The sequence below is a fragment of the Podarcis gaigeae genome (assembly GCF_964106915.1).
Source record: "Podarcis gaigeae genome assembly, chromosome: 17".
NCBI classification, from domain to species: Eukaryota; Metazoa; Chordata; class Lepidosauria; order Squamata; family Lacertidae; genus Podarcis; species Podarcis gaigeae.
In genome coordinates this window covers 36,502,265-36,514,787 of record NC_139694.1, presented here as the reverse complement: position 1 = coordinate 36,514,787, position 12,523 = coordinate 36,502,265, and the positions used below count along the sequence as shown (strand labels likewise).

Genomic DNA, 12,523 nt, shown 5'->3' with positions numbered 1-12,523 from the left:
TCTCTTTAAGCAGCCCCTGCCTACATCCTGCAAGGAAGAAGTTGTAAAAAAATGGACTACTGGTAAAACACACACACACACACAAAAACCACTATGCCAGTTGAAAAACTGCGGCATACCCTCACCCTTGTTGTAAACAAAATATGCCCTTTTCCCCTTATGAGGTATCCAAGAGCCCGTATAGAGTCCTCACATGGGTTCCCTATTGGTAGGAGAAAATAGAGACCAACCAGGGAATATTGAGAAGCAAAGCAGCTAGTAAGCCTGGTCTTTATTGATCTGTTGCAACAGGGTGCTCCCCTCACAGGCAGGAAAGGAGGACCCCGAACCAAGGTGTGCATGCCCTTATATAGACATTTTAAATTCCCTGCCCTGGAGCTCCAGACCACCCCTCCATACATCATACAGACATCACAGAAGGGGTGTAACCCAAGACCACCCCCCACAAACATCATACCTACAACACAGTAAAGGTGGTCTACAACAGAAATTTGAATGTTGTTGTTTTTCCTGTCTCCCTGGTTATCTGATAATGCCTTATCTGATTGCCTTTCCTGGCAGTATTTTCCTGGTAGTCTGTCACCCTTTGAAATGGTGATTACTTATTTCCTGTAACATTACTAAATTCCTGTAATGACCGATGGAGAACCTGCAAAGGACTCTCTAAGGGCTCTTGTGTCCCCCATAAGGGAATAAGGGCAGATTTTCGTTTATTACACTAGGAAACTAGATGGTCCATCTAGCTCATTATTGCAACTGCAAACAGCTTTCAAGGGTTTCAGACATGACTCTACCTACTTCTAGGTCCACCTGGAGATGCCAGGGATTGATGTGGGAAATTCTGCATGCAAAACTGATCCTCTACCTCTGAGCCAGTTGCAGATCTTGTGCTCTGAGGGATTGGCTGCAGGAGACAGCAATGGGTTGGCAAAGGAGGGGAATTTCCCCGTCTTGTTTGCTTCCCTCCTCACTGTTTGGATTGCATCAGACGGCTGCCTGCCTCACCAAGTCCAAAGGTGAACATGGGTCAGAGAACAACAGCCAGCTTCTACAGCCACTGCCTACCAAACCCAGTCGAATTGACAGGCGATCGCCGACTTTTGCTGATGCACACATGGGAAACCCCAGGCAAAATGGTCACCGCCTTTAAAAAAACCCAGAAGCCTTCCTTTGGGAATTATAGGGACAGAACTACCCAAACTGTACAGAAATATATTCATGTATGTGACTACAGTGGCAAGAATGCTACTTGCCCAAAAAATGGAAAGAAGAAGTCCTAGTGAAAGAAGAATGAATACAAAAACTTATGGAATACGCAGAAATGGCAAAACTTACCGGAAAAATAAGAAATCAAGATAACAAACTTTTTATAAAAGAATGGAAATATTTATATTGACAAATAAACTGTAAACAGATAAGAACATTGGCAGGATTGTTGCAATAACCTGCAGTTTTATAAGAGCATATATTTAAAGGAGATGAATAAATGAGTAAATTAAGTTAATTTGGAATATGCAGAAAATATAAAAAATAAATTTAAAGAACTGCAGGAAGAGGGGGAAGGAAGTCGAGTTTTGAAATGGTAAAATGACTGTAAAATTATTCCAGTTACAGATAGGTAGCCGTGTTGGTCTGCCATAGTCAAAACAAAAAAAATTCCTTCCAGTAGCATCTTAAAGACCAACTAAGTCCAGTAGCAGCTTAAAGACCAACTAAGTTGGTCTTTAAGGTGCTACTGGAAGGAATTTTTTTTGTTTTGTAAAATTATTGAAATGTATAAAAAGAAAATAAATAATAATACTGTAATAATAATAATAACAGAATGGTCGCTGCCTGTACACCATGCTCAGTGAGACGTTTGTACAGAGACTCATAAAGGAACAGAGGACACGGGGGCAGGATAGGAACCTCAGGGACAAAGTATAAGTCCATAATGCCAGGCCACCAAGGGAAATGGGTGTCCTCATGTGTGCAAGGAAACATCCGGGTTACAAATCCCTCACAACTGTTCCCAAGAACCATTTGGGGCCTTTATGAAAATCCAGTGTTTACCACGCTACGCTGGAGAAAATGCCCAAGCAGTCTGAATTTAACTTCTGTTTCAAATAAGGAAGCTTCCTTCTAAGTCTCCTGATCAAGGACAAAAAAAAATCTAGCTGTGTCAGCAGAAGTCTCGGCCATTTCCTAAACATGTCCATTCCCCTATACAGTGGCACCTTGGTACTCAAACGCCTTGGTTCTCAAACACCGAAAACCTGGAAGTGTTCCAGTTTTCAACTGTTTTTCGGAAGCCAAATGTCTGATGTGGCTGTCAGCTATTGTTTCCGGGGCACCTGCACCAATCAGAAGCTGTGCCTTGGTTTTGGAACATTTCAGAAGTCAAACAGACTTCCAGAATGGATTAAGTTTGGAGCTTTGGTTTTTGATATTTAATTTGCACTTTTGTGGCATTTTTGGTTAATTTGTTTTTGTGACTGGTTGGAACCCAGTCCAGCTACTGATGGATTGATTGTGTGACTGCGGAAATGGATAAAAGCCCCCCATCCAAACAATGACTATCATCAGTGGAGGTAAGAAAAAAAATTAATTTTAATTTTTATCATCTACAATACCACCTTATTTATTTTATAGTACAGTACTTTGATTACTGCTTTCATTTTATGGATCAATGGTCTCGTTAGATAGTAAAATTCATGTTAAATTGCTGTTTTAGGGATTGTTGTTTTTAAAGTCTGGAATGGATTAATCTGTTTTGCATTACTTTCTGTGGGAAAGTGCGCCTTGGTTTTGGAACGCTTTGGTTTTGGAACGGATTAAGTTTGAGAACCAAGGCACCACCATATTAGAATCTTCAGCAAGGGCAGCAATTCTGTCCAGAGATGTGGGCAAGGTAAAGAGAAACCATGGCTTAGCCTGACCTCACGTCATCTTGCCTCTTTTCCTCTCCCTAGGAGGCTGAAGTCCTTAAATGAGCCACCATGCTGCTCTAAGGATCATCAATGCAAAAATAATGGAGGCATCTACACATCCTTTTGCCCTAGTGAGGGGTAGCAGAAGCACCGCAAGGATCCAAACATGAGGAAACGTGGGAAAGAATGGTCCGTCTTTGTTTCCCTTGTTCACTTGCGCAACAGCAGCAGATCAAGCAAATCATCCCGACTGACCTCAAGGTGATCTTGGGGTATTCGGAAAGCCTTCCCCTTCTCTCCCCACTGCAGCCCAGAGGGCCTCCCCACAAGCTTACAAGACGGTTCCAAGATGGCGGCCCTCTGGGCTCCTTACCTGACTCCAATGGGCTGGCTCTTCAGTTCGTAGAAGTTGTCGCTGCTCAGCGAGAGGATATTCTCCAGGTCAATGTCAGCCACAATCCCAGACTCTGGAAGGAGGGAGTTGAAGCTGTTGGAAGAAAAATACAAAGGTCACGGGGTCAGAAAGGCGAGTTCTCTTTGAACTGCAATGGCTATTATCTCGGACAACAGGCTGAGACACAGACCCAACTCAGCCTCTCTCCATAGGAGCAGAAAACATGCATTTAACCAGCTTTGCTAAGGAGGCAAGCTCCTTTTCTGGAGACATCTGACTTGCCCATGGCCATTCACAATCTTCACAGTGGACTCCTGAAACATTCTCTACATGGGACTGATGTGAAGAAACATTCCTAACATTCAACAGGTGCAGAAATGCCACCACTGGACTGCTACCTGGGCCAGGTCAGTCAGAACATATTATTCCAGCCTTGTCCAATCTGCACTGATTGACTATTCATTTCCAGGTTTCAAGACTGACAAATTCACAGGTAGCGTAAAATGTAGCAGCCCGTTGCTTGACTGGGGCCAGCAGTATGGAGTATAATATATCATGCCAGTTTTGAAACACTTACTCTGGGCTACCGGTCAGTTTCTCAGTTCAATCAGAAGTGCTGGTTCCCACCTACAAAAGCCCTAAAGAGTTTGGGACAAGGGTACCTGAATGACCACCTGTTCCCACATGATGGTACCTACATATTGAAATTGCCTCAGAGGCCATAAGCCTACCAACAAAATCTCAACCTTTTTATATTTACAGTGGTACCTCTGGTTAAGAACTTAATTCGTTCCGGAGGTCTGTTCTTAACCTGAAACAGTTCTTAACCTGAAATACCACTTTAGCTAATGGGGCCTCCCGCTGCTGCTGCACAATTTCTGTTCTCATCCTGAGGTCAAGTTCTTAACCTGAGGTACTACTTCTGGGTTAGTGGAGTCTGTAATCGAAAGTGTTTGTAACCCAAGGTGTTTGTAACCCAAGGTGTTTGTAACCCAAGGTACCACTGTACTTCAAAGAGTAGTCTAGAGGAGTTTGGTAACTCCATTCAATGTACACCAAGCTTGGCACAGATATGAAGTTGGCTTGCTTCTTAGATTCCTCCTCAGTGTATACATTCCTATTCCAACACTACCATTGTTGTCCAACATGCATCTGATAGCACAGGGACTGTGAGCAGATCCATAAAACACATACAACACTGTCGTTCATTAAGGGTGCTGGGAATTGTAGTTTGTGTGGAAAGCCACAGTTCCCAGGACTCTGTGGGATAAGCCAAGTGCTTTGAAGGTGCGTTGGCTGGGCTTTCAGTGTATGGTGTTGATCTGCCTTGCAGCGCATTGGTTTGCAAAGTGCCTAATTCAATCCCCGCTGCCTGATACCTTGAAGATCTGGTGCCAGCATAGTGAGTTGAATGGATCCATGAGTTGAATACTGAGTTGAATGGATCCATGTTCTGAGTTGAATACTGAGACAATACTGAGTTGAATGGATCCATGTTCTAACTTTATATAAGGCAAGTTCTGATGCTCTAATAAGGATGCGGGCCCACATCGCAATGCATATATCAGTCTTTTTAACATTTATTAGCTGGCCTTCAGCCTTGGCTCTCAGAACTGCACACCATGTAGACTGCCAAATACAATAAAACAACAAACTGCAGCAGTAGATTAAAAGTCTGGATTGTTTGGTCTATAATGTCACTCCTGAAAGCACCATATAAACATTGAAGTATTCTTATTAGTCATGTACTACTTGTAAAATTGCTAGTCACAGACCACATACAAGGAATGAACTGCCTCAACTACACAAATAATTTCAACACATGCAACCTGCATCAACACAGAGAACCACAGGCCATGCAGCAGTTCCTATGAACACACCCCGTCAACCTTCTGGACCAATAGGCAAATGGCCCACAGCATTATCTCCTTCCCAAGTTTCATCTTACCCACTTGTGACAAGAACACTTTTGCTTTTCACACCTCCCATCAACATATATGCACCTCTAACACAATGTCAAAAGTGTCCGCACTCGTGGAATAAAAAGACCTGTACCTGGTCTGTGTAAGTAACCTCAAAAGTTCATCCCATTCGGATTGGGGGTGGCGGAGGAAAGAAAACTGGTACAGTATAGCATAAAATCTGGGGAAGAGGAACCTTCAGGTACTGTTGTACCAGTGTTAGAAACTCAGATATATAAATTTATCACCAAATGGCATTTTAAACCTAGGTTACAGTCGCCATAACAAAATAGGGATGTGCTTGGGGGGGGTGAGATTTATTATTATTATTCATTTAATTTTTATTGTTTTGAACATTTAAGAAAAAAATATCAAAGTGGTTTAAAGGTAAAGGTAAAGGTACCCCTGCCCGTACGGGCCAGTCGTGCTCATCTCGCTTAAGAGGCCGGGAGCCAGCGCTGTCCGAATACACTTCCGGGTCACATGGCCAGCGTGACGAAGCTGCAGCTGGCGAGCCAGCACCAGCGCAGCACACGGGAACGCCGTTTACCTTCCCGCTATAAAGCGGTATCTATTTATCTACTTGCACTTAGGGGTGCTTTCAAACTGCTAGGTGGGCAGGAGCTGGGACCGAACGACGGGAGCTCATCCCGACCGCCGACCTTACGATTGGCAAGTCCTAGGCACTGAGGTTTTACCCACAGCGCCACCCGCGTCCCGTTTACAAAGTGGTTTACAACACGTTAAAACATCCAATAAAACAAGACATAATAAAACAAATTCAAGCTTCAAGGAAAACATTTCAGATCCTTTCCTAAGTGATGTTTGGCTTTCCCCATATTTATTTACCTACTTTATTTTATAGCACTGCCCCCATAGCGGAAAAACTCTAGGAAGCCAGGGTGGTCCCCAGATGTTGTTGGACTACAACTCCCATCATCCCTGAGCTCTGGCCTTGCTAGCTAGGAGTGATGGGAGTTGTAGTCCAACAACATCTGGGTACCCCCAGGTTGAGAAAGGCTGGGTTAGAGTGTCGGACTAGGACCTGGGAGATCAGGGTTCAAATCCCCACTCAGACATGAAGCTCACTAGGTGACGGTGGGCCAGTCAGCCTCTCAACCAGCCTCACAGTGTTGTCTTGGGGATTAACTGAGGAGGGGAGTGAACCATGTACTCCATGGAGAAAAAGATGGGGTATAAATGTAATAGATAAGCTATTCTGCTTAAGAAAGTTGGAGGGAGAAGCCAGAGGGAGATGTCAGTCGCCACTGGACCCACACCAGTCACAAAACGTGCCTGGGGGATTTAAAAAACAGGGCTGTTCTCTCATGAGACCCAGCCAACATGGCCAATGGTCAGAGACAGTGGCGGGTGTAGTCCACAGACTGAAGGGCCACAGACTGGCCCTTCCTAGTGTAGTGGTTGAGAAGCACATGAACTGGGAGATGGGCTTCTCCAGTTCAAGATCTGAGCTCAGCCATGAAAGCACCAGGCCTTCGGCTAATCAGTACCCTCAACCACAGGTCCCTGTCTGCAGTACTGAAGGAATAACACTGTCTCATCCCATAGGATTGTTGCTTGCAGCAATAAAGATTTTTCAATATATACAGCACCATCAGTGCACTGAGTATGTGAAACACTCTCCGCACCTGAATTCGCTGTACAGTATAAATAAATATCAGCTATTATTAGAGCTGAAATGCTTAATTAGCTAATCAGCTTGATCAATCAGTTAGAAGTACTCTGATTAAAAACATGGTCCCTAAATAAGAGCAGGGTTTTTAAAAAAAAAATTAAAAGGGAACTGATTTTCTATTTAAAATTCTAGACTTTTCAGCATAATCGTATAAATGTTTACATGGAAGAATGTCCCACTGCAGTCGGGGGATTTACTCCCCAGGAAGTGCCTATAGGATTTCACCCCTGAAGCATTGATACATTCCAAACCAACATAGAAGCCATTACTCCAGACAACACACTATTTCTGTCTCACTACTCTTATCTTATACCCGTAGTGATGTATGGAAGTGAGAGCTGGACCATAAAGAATAAAGAAGGCTGATCTCTGAAGAATTGATGCTTTTGAATTATGGTGCTGGAGGAGACTCCTGAGAGTCCCATGGACTGCAAGAAGATCAAACCTCTCCATTCTGAAGAAAATCAGCCCTGAGTGCTCACTGGAAGGACAGATCCTGAAGCTGAGGCTCCAATACTTTGGCCATCTCATGAGAAGAGAAGACTCCCTGGAAGAGACCCTGATGTTGGGAAAGATGGAGGGCACAAGGAGAAGGGGACAACAGAGGACGAGATGGTTGGACAGTGTTCTTGAAGCTACAAACATGAGTCTGACCAAACTGCGGGAGGAAGTGGAAGATAGGAGTGCCTGGCGTGCTCTGGTCCAGGGGGTCACAAAGAGTCGGACACGACTAAACGACTAAACAACAACAAGTCTTATCTATCCACAGTCGCTACCATGCCTTCCAAAACAACCTTTCCACAATCCCCCTTGTGCAGCATTCACACAAGACGCAGCTCAAGTTGCTGCTCTTCTATCTATGACGTACATCCTAGATCTGTGGGGCAGGTGCAAAAGCATTTGAACAGCAACATAAACCACTGGTCCTGTTAGCTAGGGATGATGGGAATTGTAGTCCCAAACCTCTGTAGGGCCAGAGTTTGCCTATGCCTGACGTACATCAAATTTAGCAACCAAATAACTTGTTTAAAAGCCAGTAATTAATCAACTAAAATTCTCTAATCAGCTGACAGCATTTATATAGCACGTTTCAGCAGCCTAAACAATTCATCCAAATTGGCGTTTCCCAAACTTGGGTCTCCAGCTGTTTTTGGATGACAGCTCCCATCATCCCTAGCTAGCAAGACCAGTGGTCAGGGATGATGGGAATTGTAGTCCAAAAACCGCTAGCGACCTAAGTTTGCAAAACACTGATCAACAGTATTTCTGTGCGCTCCTGCAAAGGTCAGTATTATTAGTGCCACATGGCAGACGGGAGACAAACACACCAATCCTATAAGTTTCTACTCGGAGGTAAGTCCCAGTGAGTTAAATGGCACTTCCAGATTGTGTTAGGTGCTGCAAAGCTGCAATCCTATACAGTGGTACCTTGGTTCTCGAATGGCTTAGTTGTTGAACAGATCGGCTCCTGAACGCCACAAACCCAGAAGTAAGTGTTCCGGTTTGTGAACTTTTTCAGAAGCTGAACATCCAAAGCTGCTCCCACTTGAGTGCAGGAAGCTTTTGCAGCTGATCGGAAGCCTCGCCTTCATTTTTAAACAGTTTTGGGAGTCAAACGAACTCCCGGAACGGATTAATAATAATTTATTATTTATACCCTGCCCATCTGACTGGGCTTCCCCAGCCACTCTGGGCGGCTTCCAACAAAATATTGAAACACCATAATGCATCAAACATTAAAAGCTTCCCTAAACAGGGCTGCCTTCAGATGTCTTCTAAAAGTCTGGTAGTTGTTGTTCTCTTTGACATCTGGTGGGAGGGAGTTCCACAGGGCAGGTGCCACTACGGAGAAGGCCCTCTGCCTGGTTCCCTGTAACTTGATTAGTTTAAGAGCTAATGTGTAAATAAGCCCCAATGACCATAGCGGGCATTACTTCTCAGTAAATGCCACAGAATTGCACCAGAAGGCAACTTAGTGAAGGGATTGAGAACCGGTGGCCCTGCAGAAGTTTTGGGCCATGGCTGATGGGACTCCTGCTACCTCGGCGGGTCACAAGGTTCCTCAACTCTGCACTGAATGACTTCTCAGGAGCAAAGATGAGATTTGAAGGGTGGATGTCCCAGCAGCTCCTCTTCCGAGAAACTGCGCCGCCCAGCTCTGTGCAGAGGAGTTACGAAACCTCCCCACCAATCTCCTTCAAGTGGACTAGTAACTTCCGACAAAAAAGCCAACTCTCTCATTCTCTTGACACGAACCCGGGGGAGGAAAGGGGAGTGGCAAAAACTTTCTGCAATCCTGGGCTGGGCGCCAAGCTCGCTGAACGAGATGGGATTCATTTCGAACTTGCGATTGTTGGGGGAGCACATTTAAAAAATAATATCTGAATCTCAAATGCCACGTTATGTATTTTGCTTTGCTTTGCTTCGACCTGTCGTTATTTGTGTCCATTGATGCGCGAGAGGGCGGTGTTATAAGAAGCTGCGAAAGGAGATCGTTCTGCTGGCTGGGTTTGCGTAAAAGCGCTTTTGTGGAAAATAAACCCCAGCCCACAACTCCACCTCTTCTCTTCCCCACCCCCAAAAAACACCCCCAACCAGGTCAGACGGTGTTGGGAAGGAGGGGGGCGTTGCTGGGAGTTTCCTAAGCCCGTGAGAACTAGGATCGGGCCCGGATCTCGCTCACCTCCTCCTCCTCCCTTGCCGGCGTCTTTTCCCCAGCTGGCCGCGGGCTGCTCCTCCACCAGCTCTCCGCGGGCGCCGCGATCCTTCGCTTCCCTGCCCCACTTTAGGCCTCTGCCCAGGGCTGGCGGCGGCGGCTGCATTTCCTGGTGCGGGCCATTTTGGAGAAGCATTTTAACCCGGCATCCCTGGCTGCGTGGGGAGGAGGCGAGCGCAAAAGCAGAGCCCGCCCTGGGTGTGTGTGTGTGTGTTGCACGCACAGCGCCTTCTCCACCAGACGTCCCAGCTGCTTTCCCGCGAAGGGAGCCCCTTCCCCACCCCCGATCTCCCTTTATCTCTCCCCCAATCCACACGAGCAAACGCAATCCGTGTTGCGCATCCGCAAACGCGCCCTTGTTTGGAAGCTATTAATAGCGAGCCCGGCAGCGCAAGCGGCTCGGCAGTGCGCCCCGCTGGCCGCTAGGGGGCGGCAGGGAGGCTTCATTCCAATCCCCCAAGGGGCCCCCGCCCTTTCCTTCAGCGGTGGGGGGGGGGAGGGGGGACTGCTTAAAGGGACCGCGCCTGGATTCTTCAATATGGTTACTATAGGTCTTCGTTTGCTGCGTTGTCGCCGCACCCTGAGCAGAGAAGCGAGTTGCAGGCATGGGAAGGAATGTATCGGAGGCAAGATTTTAAACAGATCAGTCTCTGTTATGTCTTGTAAATTTATCATAATATTTTACTTTTATATTTTGAACACGGTTTCTCAAAGCTCAAACTGATAAACAAACAAACAAACAAACACATTCGCTCAACGATGTTGCAAAAGAGACTAGTTGGCTTGGCAACTGTATCAGCTAAACATTTCCAGGCACCAGCGCTGGACCAGAAGGAACCAGCGACAAAACTTGCAAAGCAGAAGGAACAAAAACTGAGATTTTGCTGCGCCTGAAATTGAAACTTTTAAGACACTTAATTTTTAACATCACAATTCGTAGGATTCTTCAAAATGATTTGTGTGCTGAAACATTTTCTTTTGCATTTGAGAAAGATCATCACCCAGTGTGCCATGTGGCTGAAATAAGACAAGGGGGGCCTGCAACAAAATGTTGCAGTGTGGCTTCCTCTCCTAAGGGGACGACTCCAGCCAGCCTGGAAGGAACAGAAGCCCCATGGGCAGGGGGGGGAGAGGTGTGGGGGAAGCAGATACCTTTGCTTGACCACCCCACAAGCCGCCTGCTGCTGTGCTACATAGCTACCCTCAGCAGAAGAATTCCCTCTCCCACCCAACCCTTCCTTCTGTAATATCACTCTATAATACAGGCAAGGAGTTTAAATTTCACATCACCCCACAATCCTGATTCCCGCTTCCGAAGCTTACTGTAAGGGATGTGAGTTAATTCCCCTTTTCCTCTCCCCTCCCAAGATCCAATCTTTCCCTCATCTCCACAACCGGTACCTCAACATTTCATCCTGGAAACTCACAAGTCCTTGTCAGGCCATTTTGAGGGGTGTTATGGTTTAAATTTACAAATTTATATACTTTTGTATACCTAGGGCAGGTGTAGGGAACCTCTGAGCCACTAGATATTGCTGAACTACAACTCCCAACATCCCTGGTCATTAGCCATACTGGTTGGGGCTGATGAGAGTTGTAGTTCAGCAACATCTGAAGGGGCAAAGGTTCCCCACATCTCACCTTGGCAGTACGTAGAAACTACTAGCTTCTTTTGTGTTGCTCTGTTTCACTTCCAGTTGATAGTGAACTTAGTGGTTGAGTGCCTATTAGAAGGCATGACAATACATTAAAATAATATAGTATTATCCCTGTTTTGCAGATGGGACAAACTGGATCTGAGAGAATGACTCGCTAAGCCCATTCCAGAGCTGTATCTATAGGGGGGGGGGGAGCTTTCTTTGTCCAGAGGGGCACTGTTGAGGCTCCCAGCCTATGTGTGTGCATACACAGATGCCAATCTGGGTCTTTGACCCGGGTGAAATGAAGCCTAGTTTCACCCCTGCCCAACCCTAACCACGTCTACTCAGAAGCGAATCCTACTGAATCAAATGGAGCTTTATTCCAAATGAATGGGGTTAGTTAGGATTGCAACCAAAGTCTATGAGAAAGGTAAGACCTGAACCCGAGTCTCGCAAATCCACATTCAACTGCCCATACCTTACAAGCCACAAATGTATCTACTCTTAAGTCCACAGTTTCCCCAATCACCTCCCCAGACATATTTCAGACATAATGTGGGTAAACTACTGGGGTTTATCCAAAGGTGGCCCTGGAATTTGTCTTCCCACCCGGCCAATGGTCTGGGATGTAGCCAATGGAAGCTGTAGTCGAGCAATACAAGTGTCTTTTAACCCTGATGGCTATGTTCTAGCCATAGCTGTCAACTTTCAGATTTGAAAATATGGGACCAGCAGCCTCAAAAATAAGGGATCAGCAGCCTCACCTGTCCCGGGGGACAGTCTATGGGATATCTAACAATCCGAGATAGCAGCGGGAAACGGCGCTGGAATAAGGGAATTTCCCGCAAAAAAAGGGAAGGTTGACAGCTATGATTCTAGCTCTACTGGAGGGAGGGAAAATGCAGTTGCACTCAAATCCTGTTTCTGAGCTTATTCCCCAGGCTGGGCATTGTGAGTGCTGCTGGTCTGGATTGGACCGTCACCTGATCCAGCAGGGCTTTGGCATTCTTATGTTCCTGAGGACCAGAGGTTCCCCATCCCTGCCCTGATCAACAGAGACCACTATCCCGTTCCCCACATCATTGTCAGACTTGCGTCTCAAAGGTCCATCATCTACATTTGTTGTTTTTCCAAAGCCCAGTAAGCCAAGATTGCACATCTCAGCAAAAGTCCAGCTCTTGAGTGTGAGGCAGGTGGCCTGGGGGTT

The 12,523-nt window shown here is 46.0% G+C and overlaps 1 protein-coding gene across 2 annotated transcripts in view; it reads right to left on the bottom strand.

Annotated features, from left to right (window-relative positions):
• The window catches only part of TFE3 (transcription factor binding to IGHM enhancer 3), a 34,833-nt gene that overhangs the window by 20,049 nt on the left and 2,261 nt on the right, over positions 1-12,523 (bottom strand). For both annotated transcript variants that reach the window (XM_083719281.1, XM_083719282.1), the window contains exon 2: positions 3,283-3,396. In XM_083719281.1, the coding sequence (XP_083575407.1) occupies positions 3,283-3,396 (114 nt within the window). The remainder of the gene's footprint in view (positions 1-3,282; positions 3,397-12,523) is intronic.